General features: G+C 43.7%; 1 protein-coding gene across 2 annotated transcripts in view; it reads left to right on the plus strand.

Annotated features, from left to right (window-relative positions):
• SFMBT2 (Scm like with four mbt domains 2) overlaps positions 1–25,328 on the plus strand; it is a 122,866-nt gene that overhangs the window by 51,366 nt on the left and 46,172 nt on the right. The window contains exons 5-9 of one of the 2 annotated variants that reach the window (XM_052790412.1): positions 940–1,028; positions 4,185–4,431; positions 10,733–10,830; positions 22,506–22,607; positions 23,274–23,421. In XM_052790412.1, the coding sequence (XP_052646372.1) occupies positions 940–1,028; positions 4,185–4,431; positions 10,733–10,830; positions 22,506–22,607; positions 23,274–23,421 (684 nt within the window). Of the gene's footprint in view, positions 1–939; positions 1,029–4,184; positions 4,432–10,732; positions 10,831–22,505; positions 22,608–23,273; positions 23,422–25,328 lie in introns of those variants that run through there. The other variant, XM_052790413.1, reaches the window with a different exon arrangement.

Genomic DNA, 25,328 nt, shown 5'->3' on the forward strand with positions numbered 1-25,328 from the left:
CAAATGCTTGCAATTTTTCCCTTCTATGGGTGTTGCTATGTTAGCGGCATAACTGTATCACTGTTGGTTATCTCACACATAAGTAAGAATTTTTGGGAGAGAAAAATGTTTCTGATGTAATTTAATTCCCATTTGCAGGCAGGTGGAATTAAAGTCTGGTTTCTGGGTTTCCAATTGCAAATGCACAATGCATTTGAAGAGGCATCTGTATCTCTGAAGCTGAGATTTGCTGAATTGCCTTTTTGTGCCCAACTTTTACTGATTTCAACAGGGATTGAACCAGAATTTGAATCCCAGAGGCAACATTTATATGTTTCAGTTCAAATCTTACACAACTCTGTGGATACAGATCCTAAAGTAACATAGGCTTACAGTGTTTAGCTCAGAAATTATTCAGATTTTTTTCTGAAATGAAATAGAAGTTCCTGATAGATTCTTTAAGTCTTTCTTCTTGCAAGTGTGTTGACTTGGCAGCTGATGTACGATGTTCTCAGGGTTGATTTTTCTGCTTTGCAAGGGGAAAGCACCTGGAGTTTCTGTTGTCCTGTCGAGGAACTGAAAGTTTGCACAGCTTTTTTTCTCAGAGGTCATTAGTGAACATACAAAGAGACTTTATAAATCATATCTCAGCCTACGTGGTGAGCAGGAAACCAGCGGTTACACAAACAGTGGCCAGTTTTGAATGGGAGTGATGTTGATGATAAGCCATGCTGTTGTAAGTCGTGATCAGTGACTACAGCGGAGCAACACCTTCCCTCATGCTGGGATGTAACCATGTGCATGGGTTGCCCAAGGAACTGGGCAAGAAACCAGCTTTTCTCCTGGTCTTGATTGCAGACTTTAGAGCTGGTAAACCCTGAGATGTCTCTAAAATACATGTGGCAAGTCCATTGCAGTCTGCTGTGCTAAGCATTTCTTTTCTTTCCTCACCCTCCCCAGCAATCAAAGAGAAATACATGGACTGGACAGAGTTTCTCATACACGATTTGACCGGCGCCCGGACTGCACCTGCAAATTTACTGGAAGGCGTATGTATTAGATTGCAGTTTCTATCTGATACGGTGTCGCGGTGTGCATGCTGCAGCAGTGTTTGCGCTCCCGATGTGTAGGGTTGTGTGCTTGCAGCGTCTGTGTGCTGGCAACCGAGTCTGATCCAGCGCTGGCCAAAAGTCGGTGGCAACGTTGCCTTGACTCTGCTGGCTCTGCTTCTGACCCAGCGATGGGTAGTTTGTTTTGCCTTTAAGCTGGAGGATGGTGCTTAGAAAGTTGGATACTCAAAAAAAAAAAAAAAAAGAAAAGGCTGGGTGGTGAAGGAGAGCATGGAGGGAGTGCGTAGGAAGGAGGACACAGCCCTTCAGTGCCCCATTAGATTCAGCAAACTGGTGACCTGAGCTTTCAAGCCAGGATGCAAGTTGGAGAGGGGGTTTAGCAGGTTGATGGGAAGCACTATCTGTTTATGTGTATATGGAAATAACCCCCCCCGGGACATTCCCTCCACCTAAACACAGCAGTCAGATTTAGTAGGGAAGTTGGGTGAGGTGGCCTCGGTTGCCCGTAGTCAGGAGAGAAGAAGGGGCTGGTTTTTTAGATGCACCCATATGGCCAAGAGCCCAGTCTGTGCAGCATATTCACAGGGTGACTCGCACCTGGGGGAGCCTCACCATGCCTTGAGATCTTGGACAAAAATCCCGCAGATTCACCTTGAAACCATGGGAGCAGGGCACCTTCTTCATCGGGACTCATGTGGGCATTTGGAGAGGAAACAGCCCATCCTGCAGGAGATAATGCTCTCTGCCCCTCTGTATTTAGGCTGAGAGTGAGGGCGTAAAGACGGTTTACCTTTGTGTTAGCACTCGTGTTGGCGTTTTGGAAGCAAGTGTGCATCCACAGGCACCATTTTTGATCGTTTTGTCCCTGGTCACTCCCACCTGCCACAGCCGCATCCTTTATTCCACATGCCTGTGCGGTACGAGCTGCCTGGCAGAGAGAATTAATAGCGTACCATCAGGGATTTTTTTTTTTTTCCCCCAATCTGTTAGCCAAACAGCCCTTGCACACCCAAAATAACGCGCGTCCTCAGGTCTGCTGCGTCCCCGTCCCTGGACCACTCGCAGGTGGCACGTGCAAAAAGCCGGTGGTGTCCAACACCCATCTCTGGTGTACGCCAATGCCATCGCGAACCTCTCCGTTCCCTGTCCGCAGGCAGAGAAAAGAGGCAGCCCCAGGCAGAAATGCAGAGAGAGAAAGCAGTGCATTGGCTTGAAACAATTTCTGACCCTTTTCTGGTGTTTTATGCAGTATATGTGCTTAGTGCTGTCTGTGTCGTGCAATGTATGTAACCCCCTGTCGACAGATTTGCTGTTCGTGAGTGCTGCAGATTGTTGTTGTACTGTTAAATCAATATGTAGTGATACTTTTTTTTTTTTTTTAACATGCTAGCTATGCATATAAAGAGTTCTTGCATTATGGTAAATGTTAATATTTCATGCAAGCCAATTATTAATCTTAGCCATTCAGTTCTCAGGAGTAGGTGACAACCCATTGGCTTAAAATTTAGCACACAAATCAGAGAAGCAATATTCGCTTTTATACAGCCAGGGATTTATTATAATAAGTTAAATCATGACACCATCGTTTCATATTAAGGAACGTTTTGTTGCAATGAAGCAGTTGTATGAGAGGAAAAAACCCATTAAACTAGATTTCTACTATATTATTAAATTCTGACACTGCGTTTTGCTATGAAATAATGTTTGAAGAGATTATACAGGTGCTTGTAGCTTACACTATAGAGGAGTGACTTATAATGGCAAATATATTGTTCTGAGAAATATCTATTAATCATAGAGCTGGTTAAAACTGTGCATGTGATAAGATCTTAGTTAATTTTAATTACATTTTTTACCAAATTCTCATTCTGTTGCCTGCATTTTTGGATTGAGAGAGATGTAGTGAAAATTGGTTGCATTTCAAAATTTTGGATCTTTTCAAAATTCAATAGAAAAGGGAACTTTTTTCAAAAATAAGGCTTTCTTCTCTCTTTTTTCTAGCTACCCCTACAAAGAACCACCCTGGGCTAACTCTGATTTACAGAATTAATATTTTAAAAATACTGTGAAAAGTTTATATTGTTTAATTAAGTAGAAGTGGGACAAACACACAGGAAAACAGAAAAGTCCTTGTTTTTAATACATTATGCCTGTGCTTAGCATCTCCTTCGGGGACCAATGCTCCCAACTCTTGGGGTGTTTTTTAGTGCTGCTCTTAAAGCCCTGGAATTGAGAAATTGCGTAAGAATTGGAACTTGCATTTAATAAAAAAGAAGAAATCTAACTGTTATGTTAGTGGAGAAAAGCTCGACAACAAAGAGATGCTCACAATCACGAAACAAAAACACTGAGCCCCAAAGGTGTCATTCTGCAAAGCATCTCATGGTTTTTTAATGCCTGCGGTTGGCAGCTTTGCAGGTGTAAAGTTAAGCACATGTTTAATGGTTGCAAAACTGGGATCACAGAAAATACTATGTGTAAGCAAATAACCTCAGTCACTGGGATTTTTTGGGCATGGTGGCTTGACCTGACAAATCCTGTGTGCCTTGGGCTTTGATCCCAAGACTGCTTAAGCTGGTGGGAACCTGCCATTGGCTTTGGGCTTTGGAGTAACCACCATCGACTCTCGCATCCATGGCTGTGGGGAATAATTTGCTCTACATGACAGTAGGAATGAGATGAAGCCTTTGGTGGGAAAGATCAGTGCACAGAGGGCAATTTCAGGGTCATGCCCAAAGTAGTCGCCTTTTAGGCAAATGCCAGTGTCCAGTCCTGTGATTGGTTCTTACCAGCTGCAGTCAATGAGAATTTGGTTTGAAATCCTCCATTATAACTGGGCTTTGAGCTGTTCAGGAGCATCCTAAGTGGATGTGACTTATGAGCTGTTCCACCTTTTATTATTCTTTTTTGTTGTTGTTGATGATGTCGGTTGAGAAATTAGCACAACTGTTGTTTTCTGTTTTACTTCTGAATTTGCACTTGGAAGACATTGGGTAAAATAGAAGAAGAACAGACTGTTTGCTGATCGCTTGGATGATGGTGTGAAAAACAAAAATAATCTTCTGCTGTCATCTGTTGCCTTGAGAAGTCTTCAAATAAAGTTTAAAATAAGGAGTTTTGCTTCTATTCAAACAGCCTCTGCGAGGAAAAAACCCTGTAGACCTCATTACAGTTGATTCCTTAATAGAGCTGCAGGATTCCCAGAATCCCTTTCAGTACTGGATAGTTAGTGTGGTTGAAAATGTTGGAGGAAGATTACGCCTTCGCTATGTGGGATTGGAGGAGACTGAATCCTATGACCAGTGGTTGTTTTACTTGGATTGCAGACTTCGACCAGTCGGTTGGTGTCAAGAGAATAAATACAGAATGGACCCACCTGCAGGTAAAGAGCCTCCTAAAAATACTGTCTCCCTTTGGCATTTACTGATGTTTTGAGATACTCGTGCAATCCATTTCTTTTCCAGCATTCACATTGCTTTGACAGGAGTTTCTAGATGTAACACAGATGGTATGTGAGAGCCATCTAATTTGGGTTCAGAGTGGGTCAGGTAAACTGTATTAAATTTATTTAATAAATTCAGTTTAGCTTCACTCCTGGAAGGAAGTGGTGTCTAATAAAAGCAGTTTCGTGCAGTTCTCCGCCAAGAAGCAGAGCTGATGGGAATAGTCCACGGATGTGCCTGCTTGCCCAGCCCTTTTCATTGGCGTTTCAGTGGCCAGCTCTTCCTGGCCATACCATGTGCATCCTGGTGGAGGCCTCAATGGGAACCAGTCTTCGGCTGTTCAAATCAAGTCCTAGGTGATACCTCTCAGCATATACTAGTCTCCATTTGCTTTCCCCTCAACCAAGGACCCCTTGCCTGTTTGTCTTTCCATGGCCACGCACGTTTCTCTTGGGTAGCAGTAGACCTCCATGAAATTTCCCAGGGCTGGAGGAAGTGTTTTGGGACCCTTATGGTCCCTCTAACACAGGGCTTTCATATTCAGCTGTAACATTGCTGTACATCTGCGGAGTGAGACCTGCCTTGTGTGTAACCAGTCAGAAAGTGCAGTGAGAGTGCTGGGTTTGTCTGCCTGTCCATGTCAACCTGCCCATCGAGGGGTTATGGGGTGTCTCTTGCTAGAAGCTAAGAAAATACTCCTTTGAGTAAGGGTAGAGGGGGTCTTTCAGGTTTAAAAGACCACAGATTTTATGCTGCATTTTCTCCAAGGGAGTGAAGTCTTTGTGAGTATGTCAGACCAGATTGAACATCAGGAGATTGCAACTTGGAGAAGCAGCTCGCTAGAGTTGAGTTTAGTGTTCAAACCAGCTTGGATAGAGAGAGGTAGGGATTGCAGTTGAGCCAGTCTGGGGTCAGAAACTGGAAGTCACAAATCCAGGGGTAGGAGAAGTTCAAGGGACGGGAGCTAGGCAGAGGCGTCAGGCACAAGCAGGCTGGGCCAGGAGGCTGGGCAAGAGCAGAGCGTAGGGGTCAGCTGGAATCAGATTCCAAACAGTGGGATGGGGTTTGGCAAAAGGAGCAGGATCAATATGGCAGGGAAGGAATGATTGCAAGACTGAGTGTAGGGGAACACTAAGCATCACTAACATTTAGCAAGCAGGACATGGGCTAGGGACCACAGCACACAGTAGGGGCTCAGGGCTGCTTGAAGCCTGCTGGAGAAACACCTGCATAGGCATTCACTGGCAGGTTCTGGGGCTGGCTTTGGAGATACGCTTCCATCTAGGCTCTACCCCATTACAGTGGGGCATGACTGGGAGGGTGAATTTTCTCTACCACCCAATAATTTCGGTCAAGACTTTGTGGAAGTTTCTGGGCAGTTGGGTTTCTCTCTACTCAGGGCGTTTAGCTCTGCGTTTGTCTTAAGTTGGCTGAGTTGGTTGAGTCAAGTTGATTGACTTGACTTCTCTTGAAGTTAGGGATCTAGTTAAACATGACAGCTTAGACTGTTGCATGCATGGTCTTCTTTGGAGCAGAAAGTGTGCAGCATCTGTATTTTTCATAAAGTTGTGGCTTATGCTTGGGACCACAAAGCTGTTTGCCAAGTCCTGCGGATCATGGCTCCCATTTGCTAGCTGTTCGCACCTGTCTTGAGAGATGAGGTGCTTTCTTGGTTAATGCACAGGTTTTGACCCAGCAGACCTATTCCACCTTTTCCTGTGTAGGTGAAAAACTTGTCCAGGTCCCTACCTCATTTTCCTTGTGCTGTGGGTGAAGTTTTGCAATGAGTGTCAAATGATAGCAGAAAGATAGCCCTCCTTTGGGTAGGTATTTCTAATGTGGCTTCTGTCCATTGCACCTGATTCAGAGAGGTTACCCTGATACGTGCAATTGTCGTGTTCACAAGTCTGTCTGGGTCTTGGGTCTAACTTGGGGTCTCAAATGATCTTTGGAGGCGTGTGTTTTTCTGCACTGATGGGTAGGAATCAATGTTCCCCATCACTTCTAAATTAGATGCGAACACTGGAGAGCATGACTATCACTCGCTCTCTTCTTTTACAGAGTATTTGTGTTACGGAGAAACGTTTCTTCATTGACCATCTTTGCACCCTCTTGGCCTGTATAGGTTTGGTGAATCAATACAGAAGTGGCCCAAATGAGATTTGTGCTTCCTCTTTGTTTATTCCATTCTCTTTCTACTCTTTCCTCCTTTTATCCACCTGTGCTTCCTTCTCTATGGATTCCCACCCCCTCCCCCCGGCTTTCTTTTTCTTTTCATTTTTTCAGTTGTCTTGTCTCTAAACTTGTTATTGGACTCTTCTTTTTGCTGAAGTTGTTTATGTTTCTTCTCCCTTCTCCTTGATTTAACTGCTTTTAAAATTTCTTTCTCTTGTTCTCATCTGTCTTCATCTGAGATCTGTTTCCTCTCCTTGGCATTTCTCTGGTCATTCACTTTTTAGTGAATGTTGTTATTAATTCAATGCCCGGATCTTCTTCCTGACTTCCATTGACTTAAATAGGTGGTCATTACTTTACACCTCCTAAAATTGGGTCTCATAGGAGTTTGCTGAGAAAATACCCTTTGGGTCTGAACACTTCCATTTTCTCACAAGTCCTCTCCTGAACACTGCCCCCGATGATCTTTCTCTGATCTCCTCTTCTGGTCTACCCAGTTATCAGGCTCTGCACTCCAGGGAATAGCCAGTCAGAAATGGGAATCTGATGAGTTTCTGGAGGCAGGAATGCTGGTTGTTCCACTTCTGACATAGTGGACTATATCGGCCATTTGATGTCCACCTAACATCAGCATGTTCATAAAGCACAATGGATGAATAAAGTGTATGAGATGTTAACCCAGAGGAAGAAGAAGGAAAAAGCCAAGTGGCTGGTCTTAGGGGATCTGTTTCAAATTAAAGAGTCTGCAGAAGAAATCTTGGATCTAGCAGGTAGGCAAGCAGTAGTGAGTTGTCAGGATGAGATGCTGGCAGCAGAGGTCTCTAAAGAAACTCAGGGATGAAGCTACTAAACCATAAACTGTCAAAGAATGCAATTTCCTAAGGACCTCAGGCCAGGAGAGTGTGCCAGGGACACATCCTTGCCTGCTTACATCCTTCCAAGTGACTTCTGTAGTAAATAGGATTTGGACTAGAAAGACCTTTGTTGTGTGAAAGACCTAGTGTGGACCTTCTTAGGAAAGAGAGGGAGTCTGTGGGCAGTATGTTTACTTTTTACACATCAGGGATTAGATTCACCTGTCGTAGTGTAGGCATCAAAAAGACAGTTCAGTATGAGCTATTGCTTTCTCTTTATGATCAGTGGAGAAAAGGGGATGCTTAAGACATGTCTAACATAGGTCAGATGAAATGACAGCTTCATAAGCCTATTTTTTCCACTCGGGGTTGAAAGCAATGAACAAACCTGGTTGTCTAACTTTTGAACATCTGAAGCCAGTTAAGGTGACTCCTTGATCGATAACAGGAACAGCCTTAGACCGTATATCAAAGCTGTTATGAATCTCCTCCAAAGAGATGCCGAGGACACGCAGCTCCTCCCCAAATCATGCTGCATGTTCAACTGCTATCAAATGCAGATGTTCAGCTGTACATCAGTTCTGCAAGTTGTGACAGTGCTCTTGACTTGGATGCTGTATATGCACCTTCAGCTTTATTTGCCTTTGTGTCTGGGCTGTGATTTTTCCGTGTTGATCCACCTCTGGGACCTGCCAGGTTGAGTTTCACCTTGCACAGTAGTTTGAGGTCAGTCTTTCAAGAAGCAGAGCATCTCGTATAAAGGAGATGCCATGGATCCAAATGCCTACAGTATTTTGGATGGAGAGGTCTCTTCTCTGAAGCCATCCACATCCTAGCACCCACTTAATGTACAAGAGTGTGCAGGAGGATCTTTAGGAAATAGCATCCTGGCTGTCTTCTCCAAATGGCAACTTCCAGGGACTTTGTATGTCTTGTGAGCCCTTTTAACTGAGGCAAAGGGGTCATAACTTATTTTTTCCCTCAGATGTATATCTGAATCCAAAATAAGCCTCCTTGCTAGTGCAAATTGGCACAGGCTGCTTGACACAGAGCCATTGATGGTCTTGCCTCGACTGTTTATGGAGGAAGAGATCGTCTTGTTTTACGTTACTTTCTATTTAAAGACAAATTGGCAGTCATTTTAATTGCTCACTCCTTGTTAACCTAAATACAAATTGACACAGTACACTTTGTTCAATTACCTGCAACCCTATCACTTAAACAAAATGCTTTATGCTCTTTTAACCGTGCGATTTAGTGTCCATATACTTGCCAGCATAAGTGAGCTGCCACTAATTAAATGTGCACGATATTGCTTGCTGGTTATTGAAACCATTGGAGTTGTCTTTATCCCTCGAACTTTGTTGACGCTGCCCAAAGAAGTTGCTGCTTTTTTTCACTGATTTTGGGCAAAATTGCCCCAAATGCCACTTTCTTCTTCTTTCCTATGCTTCACTGCCATCATAGTAGAAAGCGAGGGTCTGTTTTCAGCTTCAACTCCCTCTGTCCAGGGAGCATTCAGCAGCATTTTCCAAAGCTGAGACTTCTTGTTAGTTGAAACAACAGGCTGGCTGCAGCTTGGGGCAAAATCATATTGTATTGAGTATTTCTCTGTTTGGCATCATTTAAACCAAAAAGGAAGAAACAAGGTGAGTCGTTTCCCTCCCTGCGCTTCAAGCCGATCAGAGCTTCTGCAAGTAAGGGAGAACTGGAGCAACAAGGCTATAAAATAATGAACAATTAGATAAAGAGTGCACTTATTAACACTTGTGGCCACTGCACATGCTGTAAACAAAGACTTGAAATGTATATTCCCATTAATAAGCAGACAGTTGAGGAATTAAAAATACTGCCCTGAAAGGTTAACATTTCCCTTTAAGTGTGTTTAAATTCATATGCATATCCTTGATGTCTGTTCTGAAGTAGTGAGGTTTGATATAGTGGAAGTATAAATACATCCACTTCCAGTGAGTGATTCTGCAAATCCTATTTTGATAAGGTCTTAAATCTGTTGAGATGAGAGCATAAAATTCTCTTGTACTGTCAGTGCTAGGTGAAAACAGTGCTTGCCAGTTCCTTTTTTATACATATTTTTTATTTCCTCCTTCGGAATTGTAAGATACAGCAGTAAATCTTTGCTAGCTAGTAAATATATATCGTTATTAGATGTACAGAATTTAAATGCAAATTGGGCCAAATTGAACTGTGATGTAAGCGCCTGAAGCCAAACCGACAAAAGCTTCACACTGTTCACTTTGTATCAAGGTTCAAGTTTATTATTGAGTAAATGTTCATTTCCATTTTAATAATTGTTGCAATCTATCTACCTATCTTGTCTCTTTAAGACCTTGATATGAATGTTCTGCAATAGCTTGTTATGTGCAGGATAACAATATGTTTTCTAGGGCAGAAGTAAATCCAATATAATGTTCTTCGTCATAGTATTGTTTCCTACATTGTTTCCTTTGATGATTCATAGGCGTTTCACTGCACTGAACCATAAAGGGCTTGTTAATAGAATGATTTAATAATATTAAACCTATTTAAAGAAACTCACTGAAAGCAATGTGAATCTGCACAAAGATTTTGCCTAAAAGTATAATGATGAAAACTCGTAAGTGTAAATCTTTGAATTGGTGTGATACTCTGGTTTGAGTGTGGTACCAAACAATGGGTCTGGATAGAGATCTAGCTGAAATGTTCCTTCCCACACTTACTCCCACCCACCGCAAAAAAACCCCAACGCTGCAATAAAAAAAAAAAAACAAAACCAAAACTTTCCAATGAACAGAAGCCCTGGTAAAGATATTTCTAGTTTTGTTCAAATATAACTAATATCGGCTGAAGACCTGAGGCTCCTCAAACTGGAAACATCAGGTATTTTGAGAATTGAAAATCAAAGGAGAGTTTTTGTTATTTTCAAGTAATGAGATAGTACGATTCTCGTTTCTTCAGCAGAAATGAAGGACATGCATTTTTCTGGGTTTTACTCCAGGATATAAAACACAATCTTCCTGAAATGTGCCCCTGCTAGTTGCTTTTGTGTTGAATTTATCCATGCTGTACAGCTTGGAATATACACACTATTCATTTCACTTGTACTATCCATTTTTATGACATAGGAACTTAAGTCTTTCAAAAATGTTTGATCCCCAAACAGTCACCTCTTGGTTTTGTTGTGTTTTTTTTTTTGTTGTTGTCATTGCTTTAGATATCTATTCTCTGAAGAGTGTATCTGAGTGGAAATGCGCTCTGGAAAAATCCCTTAATGATGCAGCAAATTTTCCTCTTCCAATGGAAGTGTTCAAGGTAAAAGATACACATTTTTCCTTCACTTACAGAACCTGCAATGAATAAATATCGCGCAGTGTTTAGCAGTTTATGTTAAACTTTTGCAGGAAAGGTCGTTGCTCTAATACATCACCATGAAAGGTCGCAAGTGAGATGTTTGTATAAAATGCAGTTTTATGTGTGGACTTTCCATTCTGAGAACTGACTTCTTGCAGTCAGTGTTTTCAAGGGGCTGGGGGTGATCGGCACTGATTTCTCCAACGTTATTTTTAACGTGTCTTATTCTGTTAGACCTGTGCAAAGGCGGTGTATACAACCGTGAAATTGTAAGGCTACGAGTATGAAAGTTGACATAAGCTGGACAGATTTCAGTGAGCCTTGCACCAAAATTTTCATCTGATCACAAGCCACAAGGCAGAGAAACCTCCTTCAGGGACCTACAGTGGAAGTGGGAGATAATTTTGCTCCCACATCTTTTTTTTTTTTTTTTTTTTTCCTTTCTTCTCACTCTGGTTTTTAATAGTTAGAGATGTGCTTCAGCCCTGAGGCACCGGCTTTAATTTCCCATCCAGATCTGCACTGCTATTAATCATGACGGCTCCAGATAATCCTGATTTCTGGCTGTGCCCGTCTGGTTTCTAACAGTTACGTCCCTGCCGCGGTGTGATGGGCAGCGCGGCTGTGGGTGCGAGAGGATGCTCGGGGAGGCGCGTTGAAGCACAGCGCTGCCCTGCTGTCTCCAGTGTCACCTCCTGCTTGGGGACCTGGTGGACCACGGTGTCCTCCCCACCACCCTTCCTGGCTCATCCAACCATCCTGGGGACCCTCTGGGTTCCTTCCCTGCCCTTAAGCAACATTGCACTGGGACACCCCAAAACACCCATGCAATTGGTGCCGTTCACATGTAGATGTGGCACTTAGGGACATGGTTTAGTGGTGGACTTGGCAGCGTTAGGTTTACGGTTGGACTAGATGGTCTTAAAGATCTTTTCCAACCTAAATGATTCTATGATTCTATAACTGGAAGAAGGCAGTCATGGTGTCCCATCCTGGGTGGCATGCCACGAAACGCCGGTGCCACCTTCACCCTTTCTGCAGGGATGTGCTGGCTGGCAGCTTCCCGTGAGGAATCCAGGCTCCTCGCCCAGCTGAGATGCACTTGAATTAGCAACATTAATTTGGGACCGCTTTGCTAATGGCCCAGGCAGTGGCTCATTTGCTTGCAATGTGAAAGCTTGGCTAGGCTGGGAGAAGTGGGAAGATTTGTGCGTTGGCTTTCGGCACGAACGTGGGTTTGAGAAGCCCCATGTTGTGATGGGAGTGGCGTGCGGAGAGTTTTGATTCTCTGCCAATTATTTCATACAAAGCTTCAATCCGCCAACTCTATTAAAGTTTGCATTTGCAGTTTCAAGATCAAAAATGCATTGTGTGGGGCAGGGATTAAATCACAATAGGGAATGCCTAATGTGTAAATTTTATTCCTGTCTATATGAAAGAGTGAAGAATGTTTCTGATGAGGGTCATAATACATCCTTTTTTAAAAAAATTTTATAACTAACAGCTGGTTTTCTGCCTCTTCTCAGCATGCCGGACTTATACCCACTTATTTTAATTATTGCATGAGGGTCATAAATTTAAATTCAGCAAATCCCAGTTGCTGTGCCATGCGGTTGGAGCTTGCAAAGATATTCCTCTTAGAAGACAATGCAAAACATTGGAATGCTTGAATGGCCCAAGAGGAGAGTTACTTTGGGGCCAAATGGGACAAAAAGGCAAGATTAGGTCAATAGGGCTTCTTTATTTGTAATGTGAAAGCTGAGCACAAGGTGAGCTGAATTCAGTGTTCGGTGTTATCTAAGCCCCTGGTTCTGGGAAGACAGGAGGCTGAATAAATTATTTGTGCATGGGCATCACTTTATTCTGCCTGTTCAGGGTGAATCAACCCCATCTTGTGCCTCTTAATTAAGGAGAAAAATATGAGAGCTTGTCCGTGCCTGCGAGCATGTCTTCCTGTAGTAATGACTTAAATATGAGTTAAGGAAAGGCTTTAGGAGACTATATGAGAGTACACTTGTCTGATCTTACAAGGTAAGCCAATATTTATGTGTGGGACCTTCAAGGATAATCCCAGAACCCAGCAAAAAGTGTAGAATCCAAAGGAGTCTGTCTTTTTTTTTTTTTTTTTTTTAATTTTTTTTTTGCAAACCCAGCACAGAAGTAATGTCTCTAGATGGTGCCTGGGGCTCCGTGCTACTGTAACTGTCATGTGTTAGATGAGATATAAAACACAGGGTTTGACAGCTGGCAACTGTTAAAGATCTTCTGGAAAGCTGGAAATGTTTACTTTGGCGGACATGGTAAACTGCACACCAAGCAATTATATTCCGCATTTTCCACATTTCCCTACAGAAATCCATCACTGAGGAGAGTGTAAGTGTGTGCTTGCTGTACAGACGTGAGCGGTCCCTATGGTGAGCACATGCACATTTGGCTGGATTACCACTTAAATTACTGTTGTCCTTTGAGCTGTGGATGACCATGGGCAGTGTCACTAGTTCACCATCAAACTGGTCCCAGGTGGTGGTGCTGGGAAAGCAGATCCGCATTTGCAGCGCGAGAAGTGGCTCCTCTTATGGGTCTATCAGCCCATTGTTGGTGTTGGTGGTGATGCTCTTTGGTTTTGATGTAATAGGGTTAGGTTCTGCCTGAGACCTCATAAGCCGTGGATTTGAGCCTGAATTATCAACTCTCAGAAGTGTGGCAGAGCTGAACTTGCGTGTGGTGGTCTTTGGCAGCAGTTCAAAAAATCCTTTGCAAAAGTGCAGCCCTGATCCCCTCTTGGCATCCAAGGAGAGGGCACCATCCATCAGACCACATGAGCTGGTTGGAAAAATCAGGGAGAAGGCTGCAAACAGGATCTTCTTTTTTTCTGGTGCTATTTTACAGTTGGCCATATGTTGAAAGTGTTTGTAAAATGCTTTAGGATCCTTTGAGAAGAAAAGTGATGTTCAACTGCCAGAAAATGCTGCTATTATATAGCTACTAAACATAGTGTTTTGCAAACTGCACATCCTGGAATAAGTTTTTTCTTCACAAAAGCTTTTTGCAACACACCCGCTATTTTGTTGTTCTGTTCTTTTCAGAAAACATGTTGATCCTTAAAGAAAACTACATGCAGACAGGATTTTCAAGGGTGTTTGAATGGTTTAGGAGCACAAATCCTTCCGTAAGACCACAACCCAAGGAGCTGTGTCCTTTGCTGTTTCTGCTCTGATTTCAGGGTGCTATAGGGATTCCCCATGCTTGGCTGGGTACCGGTCATAAATGATGGCTTAGGCTTCAGAGGACACTTGAGAAGATGGCCAGAGCTTTGGGTATGAATAAGGGTGGTCGTACTGTTACCACGGCCTGATTTCAAGTTAAGTGTGACAATTTCAGCTGTTCCCTTCACCACCAGCATTGCTGGTGCTCTCTAAGAGACAGCCTTGCATCAGGAAGCCAGACTCCAAACACAGCACCTTCTAGCCCTAATGCGTATGAACCAATGCATTTTCTAGAGTTAAAGCCCTGTAGCTTGGGTAAGATGAATGCTGGACACAGATCATGGGATTTAGTTTCCTAGAGAGAGGCAGATAGCATCCTGGGGATCTTCTTTGACATCCCATTATGCTTCCCCTGGTCTTCTGTGCCATATCTGTGGGTCCCATGCAGATGTCGTGGATCCTCAGGTGTCTTTCAGCTCACAGACGCCTCTGGGCAACTAAATCCTACCCAGGATTTGGGGTACTCATCATCTTTCCATAGCTGTTGCATATGGGCATCCTATTCCCAATTCCCTCCGATTGCTGTAAAGCGGGTCCTGATGACTAGCTTGGATGGAGCTGTCACCAGTCACATCCCTAACCCAAACTCTGTAAACTACTTGAAAAGCACAGACACTTAAGAGGGAGAGGTGTTATCTAAGACAGGCGGCAATTCCTGATTTATAGCCTTTGGTCCCATTTCTCTTGTCTCCACCCTCTGGTCCTCCTTTCCTAAAGTTGTTGGTTTTTTCCAACTTGAAATTGTTCTCTCTCTGGCAAAAAAAGCTCTACACTATGCCCAGCCCAGTGTGCCCCTGTTTCCAACTGGAGCTTTTTGATATTTCCTGTAATCAGTAATAGTATTAATTAACGGTAAGACTAATGACGTGGAAGGAATCAGTTGGGACAAATCTCTGCTAAGGAGAGTGATGGCAAGAGATGCCCCCAAGAGCTGCCATCATCCAGGCAAGAGCTGCTCCCTGAAATTCAGGATGGAGTGGTGGTTCTAGTTCTACACTGAAAAGTATGAAGATAAATATTAAACAGGACTCTTTCCCCCCCTCTAAAATATAATTTTTCCATCAGATGAATTGTGCGTTTTAATTAGAAGAGTAAGATGGACTATTTCTCCAAGACACTGATTTTTTTAAAAAAGGAGGACAACATCTCTCAAAAGTTAATAAACCCTTTGGGTGTTTTAGGGTGTCTTCTTCCATTATTTGGTATGCTGGAGGAGTTGAAGTGTAAAATAGAGAAGCTGAAGGGTTACTTTCTGCTCAGAGGCAATCCTGACCTGGCTATATGAATAGACTTGGAAGTCCAACAAGGTTTTTCTGTCTTCAGCTCCCCTAATAGATGGGCACGTGCTGATGCAGTAGCTTACGACGAACACGCTTTTGGTTTCACTTGGAAGCCAAATCCCAACATAAGCAATCCCCAGCTCCTTCATGCACTGATGGCTTGGCTGGCCCTCGCTGCGCACGCTGTGCTTTAATAACCCGCGAGTCGCCATGTTGTTTGCAGGCTGCCAGATTATTTATCCTCCCATCTGTTCTTCCCCATCCGTAGCACTCGCCAGCCCTCCTCCCTGACTGCTATTTGCCTGGCTGGGAGATGTGCACGGCGTCCCGACCCCTCTGTCGTTCGGCTGCCTTTTGACCCACTCCTGTCCCAGCTCATTAAAGCCATTTATCTTTGTAAGACCTAATAACCATCGTTAGGGGGTATACTGCAAAGGTCCTTATAAACGTAGCTGCCTTCACGGCTCTTGGGAGCAAGGATGTCTCCGATATCAAAGGTGCCACTCGGGCGAGATGGAGTCTGGCGGTACCTCTGCGGACCAGGGAAAAGTTCTGACCTCTGTGCAGCTCCCACCCGACCGTGGGTTTTGCAAGGAAGCAGGCGGGGAGAGCAATCCAAGGAGGTGAATGGAGCCAAGCCCCCTCTAAAATGCCCCGAGGGTCTGTTTGGCAGCACTGTACAAAAGTCAGGGTTGGAAGAGGAATGCTGGAGATGGTTCAAGCAAAGCAGACGGGCTGAGCGGGAACCGGGTCCCTCAGCCTTCCTTGTCCCTCTGGCTGTACGTTCAGCACGTGTGGTTTTCTTTCTCCATTACATCCCGGCATCTCTCAGGATGGTGAGAAGTTAGCAAAAGGACCTGATCCAGTGTACTTACTGCATCCAGGCTCGGCGTCAGGGAATTTGTGCATGACAACCAGAGCTCTTGCCTCCTGCATCCTTGGGCATGGCAATGTTTTCCACTGACAGGGGCTAATGTGCACCTACAACCAGAGTCTGCTCCCATATAGGGGGTGGGTGATACCTAAAAGTCATCCATCTAAAGACGGATGATTTTTCTCAAAGAAAGCAAAAGCCAGCTCTGGTCCATAGCTGTTTTGCAGGGTCGTTGCGGCCCACAGTGTGCACTGAATTTGTTCTGATCCTCTCTCCTCTAACAAATTCCCATTGATTTCTCAATAACGATCTGAGGGCAGACAAATGCCTGTGAGGACTCGGTCGCTATTCACAGCTGAGGTACTTATTTAGGGGTGTGAAAAGAGACACTGATGGTTTCACTTGGAGCACTCAAGTAGGTATTCCCACCTGTGTTTTCCTTTCCACTTGACTTTCCCACCCGTGAAATGGGACCCGTGCGTGTGACACAACCAGGATTCATTAGCAAACACTTGTGGAGCGGTGTGGCAGTCCGGAATGCCGCAAGACGTTAAAAAACCTGAACCAAACACAATCCCCCCCTGCCCCAAGTGGATGCATCTCCCTCTCTTTTACCTCTGCTGCCCGTGCTTCCACCGCCCAGGCAAATCAAAGCAGGCGCTGCGTAGGAGGGGATCTTTGCCCTAATGCCATCTGCGGCGGGCCGAGCCATACGGAGAAGGTGTATTTGGATTTAGACCGGCTACTCTGCAATGTTGCTGTTTCTATGGTAACTATTTTTTATTCAACAAGAGGAGCTTAAAATCTGTAGGGCTAAATTTGATCCTAGGCAGAAGCATCTGCAGTTTTTAAGGGGCTCTTCAGTAGGTGCAGCTCGTAGCTGGCTCTCGTGCTCATTACTTCAGGGTCATGGTATCTCTAAAGCCTCCTTCCCAGCACCCTTTCCTCTTCATCCCACCCCACATCTCTCCATTTTGGTCTTCCAGTGACTGCACTTGTCAAACCGAGGGACAATTTGCTCGTGTTGTGTCTTACTGGGGGATTTCTGTCTCCCTGCAGAGAGTGTGTCTTTAGGGAAAATTGCTCTGTGTTTAGCAAAGGAAGTTGATGAATCGCAAACAAGACTGATTCATCTGCAAATAATGCAAAGGATTGCATTTGGGAGGGTTTCTTTATTTTTTTTTTTTTTTTGCTCAATTAAAAAACAAATGCCAGATTCCTGCAGAGGCAGTTTAACCACTGCTATTACTGTGTTTGTGACTAGTTACCACACATGAGCTTTGTGATTAAAATTAGGCTATTAGAAGCAGCCAGTTTCTTGGAGAATTAGAGAAAACACTGGGGGAAGCAATTTCTTTGAAAACAAAAACTGAATCAAATAATATGGTTCCAATCATACCAGATGGGGCCCACTTCTTCTGTGCCTTTTAGTAGGGTAAACCAGGAGAGATGTGACTGAAGGCAATAGCATTTCACACTGTTACGGTTAGTGAGGATTAAAAGAGGCTCAGGTCAATCATTTATTAAGTGCTCAGTGTTTCTAATCAGCCTCTCAACTTTGCAACTTTTCAGCATTCAGACTTAATTCTGAATTTTGCACAAAGCTGCGGTCTTACAATGGTGTGAATCTGACTGTCCTGGACCAAAAGAGCCCTGACTTCTAGAGTATTTGAAAATTAGAGTTCAAATTAGAGCCTCTTCCTCTTATCTATACACTGTGTAAGCTGCTGGGTTTAAAATGAGATGACTCCGGTGTTCTGTCTTGAGCAGAATGGGCTAAAAATGAACATTTCACAATCTGAAGGTGATGCCTTTCCTTGGGTTTGTGGACACAGCTAGAGCAACCGGCCCATAGTACGGCTTCCCTGAATGTCACGGGCAAAAGCAGCTTATCCAAGTCCCCCTGCTCTATCTGCATTACCCAGTGCACTGTAAAATTACCTGAGCTCCACTCTTGTGACATGGGCAAATTTGAGTTTATTTACACTTAAATGACCTTTGCTGAGTAGAAACACTCAGAAGCCGGATTTAGCAAGGTATTTAGGTACCAGAAAGGGCAAATGACTATGATGATTTTGAAGTATATCTTTTTGAGTTCAAGACCTAAAGCCAATGCTTAGTAACTTTATTATTAGGACTTAAGCATGTCACCCACACAGGTACTTCCCTAAAGCCTGTCTGCATCCTTAAGAGTCTGAATACTTTTCTAAATATGTTTGTGGATCTCTTTTGGAATGACATTTAGGCTCCCAAGTCACCTGACGTTTTTGAAACCTGCACTGCTAGTGGCTCGTTAGCTATGAAGGAGAAAATTATGCAACTATCTCAGTACCTAAAGAAGAGGGTTGGGAATTAGGAGCCTGGTTCTCCTCCTAGCACTGTTGCTGACTTGTTATTTGACCTTCAGACGTTCCAGCTTTCAGCCCTGCAGGTGATGCTGGTTGCAGTGAGCTGTTGCAAAGCCCATCAGTATTTTTGCAGAAGGGTTGCAGAAATACGTGCGGGAGGAAGGTAAAGATGATGCAGATGCATACCAAAGCAGGGCTGTCTTTCAGATGGCCTGGCGGGTCACAGCCTGTGCATGCTGGCAAATTTGCAAATGCATACTGCTCTAAAACTATGAGTGTAGGGCTGAGTTTGATTGCTTCTTGGGGTTTGTAGTGAGAGCTGTGACAGCCCTGGCTTTTGCCAATGGATTTGGGCTGTAAGTGACAGACATTCGGTGGAGGGTTATGCAATTTTCCATTCATTACCCGTGAGCACCGTCGCAGGCTGTAATCCATCATGTTAGGGATTGCGACCCTTTGAATGACTGTGGTGCTCGTGCCACGTTAATTCGTTGTACTTTCTGTGGCATGATTTTTCACTTTGCTGTAAGGGACTCTTCTGCATCCTTGTTGATTGTCGATCCAGCTTACTTGACTGCTCTCCAGCTGTCAGAGGGTATTTCCATTGCCCACTCAGGGGTTGTGAACCCTGGGACAGGCAATCTACTGGTGTAAATCCGTGTGGTCAGTGGGAAGCATTGACTGCCAGCAGGAGTAAAGGTTCACCGTGCACGAGGCTATAAAATGCTCCAACTGGTCAAAAATATTCTGCCTATTCATCTCCATTTCAAAGAAAATGGAAACTCACTTGGAGAAGTTGCTAGAAAATAATGGCTGGTGACATCCTCATAGGTGGCTTTGAACGCCGTGAAATAGCGGTAATGGGTCAGATTCTGCCACCCATAATCATTTCAGGCATTTCTTTTGCTCGGCTGCAGAGCCTGGCGGGGACCAGGGGAAAGTCTCACCCCTCCAGTCCTCTTGTAGCTGCTTTTATTAAACAGGCATCTTTCCTGTCAGTGTGAATAAAAGGAGTAGAGAGCAGTTCATTATCCAGTGTATCACTTTGAGTCTAATACTAATTAAAAGCTTTGCCTTCACTTCTGTGGAACCTATTCTTAGAAATTATGTAAATTAATTGGAGTTTTGAAGAGGAGCATATGCCAAATCCTAAGTAATTCCCTGCTGGCTGAGGCAACTCCAGCACTGGAACTGGAGAATGGCATCAGGATCTTTTTTTCCTTTTGTGGCTGCAAAAATCTAAGGCTGCTTCAGTAAATTTTGATGCTTCTCTTTAGCAAATATATGAGAGACATCAAATATCCAGACCCTGACCATTTGCCAGAGAGGTACAATATAAAGGCTTTTTCTCCATGAAAGCTTTTCCATCTCAAAAATGACATTTAACACAGACAAGATTTTACTTCTGTAGCCCTTCTCCAAACAAATGTATGTTCCTGCTTCAAAGAGGATTTTGACCCTCAAAAGGGAGACGTACCCGAGATCCCATGAACTCCCCTTGCGAATTCACTCTTGCTATTAATTTAATGGGGAAGATATTTATTTACATGCTATGCTGAATGAGAAGGGAGGTTTGATCCTAAGGGACATAGCGCGTGGTGAAAAGAGGATATACTTTTGAAGCAAAATAGCTCTAAATGTTATTAGCTTTTTTTTTCCCCCTACCTGATTATTTTTTCCCTTTGAAAAAGGCCAAAACAAATAGAAGGAGAAGAACCAAAGAAATGGATTCAAATAAAAGTGAGAAGCAATATGGTTTGGTCTCGATATATTTTGGTCTCAATCAACAAATCACTTAAAGTTGATGAAACTACTTGCATGTTTAAAGGTAAACATGATTAAGTACTTTGGTGGATCTTGGCTTGTTATGTATTGAAGCTAGATACGAGCGTGAATTGAATCCTGGAACTTTTGATGGGAAGATGCTGCATGTAAGCTTACTTCCAGGTGCACATTTTGCAAAGTCGCCTTTTCTTTACAACCTCACCCAAAGGATTAAGAGATGCTGGGTGTGGATCCTCATGCAGGAGGAGGCAGCCCTCCAGTCCAGATGTTTTTTGCCTTTGGAGATTTGAAGTTCAGTGCTGGCGAGGTCTGATTTTTGCAGCTATCATCTTTTCCCAGCTGAAACCTTTTCAGTAGTAAAGGAGGCAATTTTGATAACCTGTTTGTCCGATGCATCCCTTGTATTAGGCAACCTCTATGTACAAGGAGCCAGATTCTCTTCCCTGGTTCAGACTTTTATTCAGTGAAACATTCTCTGTGTAAAGCTGCTAGAAATGGGTCTCCTGTCTCTCTGGGGCTTTAGTGATATGGAAGCGACTGCCAGAAAGCACATGTACGGCTGATGGTTATGCTATACTGCAGGATGCTCACACTCCTGAATGTCTGCTCCTTCCTCAGCTGTTAGTTCATTGTGCTCCTGGCCATTATTGCTAAATCTGCCTCAGTTTCCCTAACTGTATATGCTTCTGCTGTGAGTCTAAATCCATTATGATTTTTTGGACTGCTTTTTGGTTCTCACAGAACAGGCTCCATAGCATTGCAGGTTGGTAAGATGAAGACAACAACTCATTTAGCCGTGGTTGGAGCTTGTAAAAGTCTCTATCTCTAATGGCACCAGGAATGTAAGATCCCAAAATAGAAGTTGTTAAGTCTACAAGTGAAGACAGTTCTTGGGAAGAGAAAGCACAATGACATACAACTTTGGATCAATAGAAAATCTTTTCAGAACAAGAATACAACATGTAGCAGTGACTGTAGATGGGAATGACATTGCTAACCACTTACTAGATAGCAAGCTCTCTGCATGTATTTTGGAGCCGTCTGTATGTGTGTGTTAAATATAAAATCATCTCTTTTTATGCTTGTATTGGCTAATGCACAGACTGTTTAGAAATACTGCAGGACGTTTTTATGGAATGAACACAAAAATATGATCATTACTCTGGAATTAGGATGCCAACTTGTACACCTATTAGACAGGGGTCATGAGGGATGGATTAATTTGATAGATGTTAAACACTAAACTGGTGGCAAACCAGGGAGTTGAACCTGGGTTGCTTCTGAGTTTCAGGACTGCATCCTGCTGCCATCCCCAAAGCTGCTGGGTGCAACCCTCTGGGTGCAGCCCTTTGGATGCAGCCAGGTTTGATCCCGGGTGAAAGTGTTGCGGTGGGCATATACTTGAACACAGTTGCATGTTTTCCCACCATGTTCTCTTGTTGCCCACGTTTTTGGTCTGAGTTCATTGTCTGGGCCTTAGTCCACCTTTATTGTCCTGGCTGGAGCAAAGACCTTTCCATCTTGCAGCACGTGGAAACCAGCCCAGGTCCTTATATTGGTGCCCTGCAGAAACTAGACATCCATCAGGGTCAATTAGGGCCATCCTGAGCTGTTTGCATACATGTTGTGCATTACCCTGGGGGATGTCAGGTTGAATCTTGACACCTTTAGTTGCTATTACATGGTACTGGGTGTCAGAGGTGAAGAGACTCTGTCCAGGGGAGATTTTCAAGTATTCCTTTCTCAGACAGGTCCTCGTTTTGCTGAGTATGATCTCGTTGACCAAGGTCAAGTTAGATGCTGCTGATGAGATGGACACACATTGTGCTTTAGATATGATGGGCTTGGTGCTGCAGATCTGTCCTCTAGGAGTGAGGCTGTCCCTTCTCTTTCTGTGGTTGGGTTAGCATGAAAATAACGTAAGACCAGGAGCGCCCAGTTGGAGCTGGGGGTCAGTCTGGTAATCAGCTAAGTGACAAAATCCATATGGACACATTTCAAATAGATTTTCAAATGTATCGGCCCTTCCTTGGTGGACAGCACTGGCATGCCATGTGTTCCTCTTTCCCATCTCTTCCCACAGGACCATGCTGATTTGCGAAACCACTTCTTCACTGTGGGAATGAAGCTGGAGGCGGTGAATATGAGGGAGCCGTTTCATATCTGTCCTGCATCAGTGACCAAGGTGAGCTCCCAGAAAGAAGGATGAAAAGAGCCTGATTAGGAACCTCTCACTGATTTCCACCACATTTAGGAAAACTCAAGAGTGGTACTTAATTGGCTGGAGAACACATTAAGAAATATGTTTAAAATCCATGGGTGTTCCTAAGTAATGAATTGTTTGTTTCCTACGAACATCACCAGCTGACTATATGCACTTAGATCCAATGGGGATGAGTATGTCCATCTAGCACTTCCATGTAAAAACCAAAAGGATCCTTCTTTTATCTCTGTCTCCCATCCATGCATATGTATTTTCCCTGCACATCTGGGAAACCTTTTGAAATAAAACAGCTGGGTGGAGGCGGTAGCTGGATATTTAATCCACACTCTCAAAGGCAAGAGAGAGGAAGGCTCTGGGGTCTCCATGATCGCTTCCAGTCCCTGCTCAGCTATAGGCACACTGAGTGACCTTGAACCCCAGCACTTTCCCTTGCCTCAGTTTACCTGTCTCTCAAACTTGGGCTTTGATGTCTTTGGTAGAAACGCTTTGATGAAAAGTGTTAGGTGAGAGCGGGTTATTTTCAGGACTAGTTTGATTCCAGGGCCTGGCTGTTTCAGCTTTCCACGTTACCTAATGTTATAGCAAATTTAACTTCTGATTTTGTTTTCTTCTTTTTTAACCCCTTAGGTTTTTAACAGTCATTATTTACAAGTGACCATTGATGACTTGAGACCTGAACCCAGCAAAATCTCAATGCTTTGCCATGCGGATTCCTTAGGGATCTTGCCAATACAGTGGTGCCTTAAAAATGGAGTCAATCTCACACCTCCCAAGGGTTCGTATTCCTTCTCGGTGATTTGCAGGTTTCCTCTGAAGGAAGTTTGCTTGTTATTATTGCCTTTAAAACCACGATGCTGTTCACAGCAGAGCATCACCCTAAGTATCTCAAGCCAGAGTGGCTCTCTTGAGTCACTGGGGTTGTTCTGCCTCATACCAGCTCGTGAACATCTCTGCAAACGTGTCTTGCTGGTGGATTGATGTCCGTGTGCTTTGTAGTCTGAAGCAGGCTGCACCGAAGCCTAGTGAGTTCCTGTGAAATGCATCTTCGCGATGCTTTGTGTGTGTAGAGAGCAAAAGGAGCATTAAAATTCGTATCATACTAGAGGCAAACCAGGCATCTCCCTATAGTATCCACCTTGGTACAACACCGAGGCCAAGCAAAGCTCCTAAATCTAAATGTCTAAACTAAACTTACAGCTGCCTGCCCAGGAGTGTGTAGGCATTTCCTTAGCTGTCTCAAAAAACCCCAGGTGAGGGCAAATTGTGAGCAGTGTACAGGTCAGAGCCAGGGGAAACAGCCTCCATCCCTGCTATTTCTCAACTTTGTAGCAGTGCAGTTAATTACGTGCAATTTCAGACAACCACCTGCGGTGCCCTAGCAATATTTCTTTGCTTGCAAAATGTGTTGGTGCTCTGGAATTTTAGATTTTTGAAGCTGGCTGGAATGTTGACCCTTTGCCAAAATTTGGTGTTGCTTGGGAGAAAAAGAAATGCCTCCAAAAAAAAAAAAAAAAATCCCACTAAGTTTTGCACATGCAGATTTGTCTTAATTTTGGAAAAAGTATGCTGCTGCCAAACCCGGGGAAGTGAAGAGTTATTCCCTACCAGATTCAGAGTCCTCTTATGTATATCCAGAATGTCTCTTCAGCACATGTGATTTGAAATTCCCACCAAAGTCCTGGAGTCCTGTGCGTGCAGCTGCGTACAGTGCATCCATAATTAGTCTCTTGCTTTTACTGAAAGAAACGTGCTGTCTGGATGCTTTAGCTCCCTCCTGCTTAAATCCAGGTGTAATGATAATGTCTGTGTAAGCGCTCACTGATATTGGCCATAAAAGTTGCTAAAAATGAAAGTAAATGGAATGTTTTGTTTTTTCACCCCAAGTTCTCATGCAGCTTCCCCCAGGCCAGCTAATTAACTAAAGTAGACCATAGGCCAAACATTTCCCTTTACAGGGTCATGGCCTAATAATTTCCAATCCATACAAAGCCTGTCTGAGGAGGCGTTTTACAGGTCAAGTGCATGCAAACTCTCTTTTAGATGCCAGCATTTTTAGAAGTGGCTGTAGCATCCATCATATGGGTATTTCTCAACTTGGCCAGTAAAGTCTAAGGGGCAAGTAATTATCTGGTGTGATGCCTGATGACTGGGGTCCACCTGGACTCCTGGGAAAGTGTAGAAAGTCTTCCCTCATTCTGCTGATGAAAATAGTTTGCTTTCTGCTGTCAGATCAGAAATTGTGGAGGGAAGCTATTTAAAAGGTATAAAAGAAGTGGCAGATAGATGCATGCTATCTATTGCCGTGTTTGTTACATTGTGTATGAGGGCTGCATGCCCAAACTGTGTTTTAGGACCTTTGGTGTCAAAAAACTCTTCCATCGGCAGATACGCTCTTTGAGTCACTAAAATATAATCAGATATTAGAATGATTTCTTTAAAAAAAAAAAACAAAAACCACACAACAAAACCCCACAAACCACCAAAAAAGAAAGCACAGGGAAAGTGAAAAGCATCCAAACTCCCACTGAGGGAGCCAGTCTTCTCTGAGCAGAGTAATACCAGCTTTGGATAAAGAAATAACCAGAGCTGATACGAGTGGGCTGCAATGCTGCAAAAGTGAGGAAGGCTGTGGTGTGAGCTGGCTGCTAATGAGCAGGTCTGCAGGAGGAAGAAATCCCACCA

This window comes from Harpia harpyja, chromosome 6, assembly GCF_026419915.1.
Source record: "Harpia harpyja isolate bHarHar1 chromosome 6, bHarHar1 primary haplotype, whole genome shotgun sequence".
NCBI classification, from domain to species: domain Eukaryota; kingdom Metazoa; phylum Chordata; class Aves; order Accipitriformes; family Accipitridae; genus Harpia; species Harpia harpyja.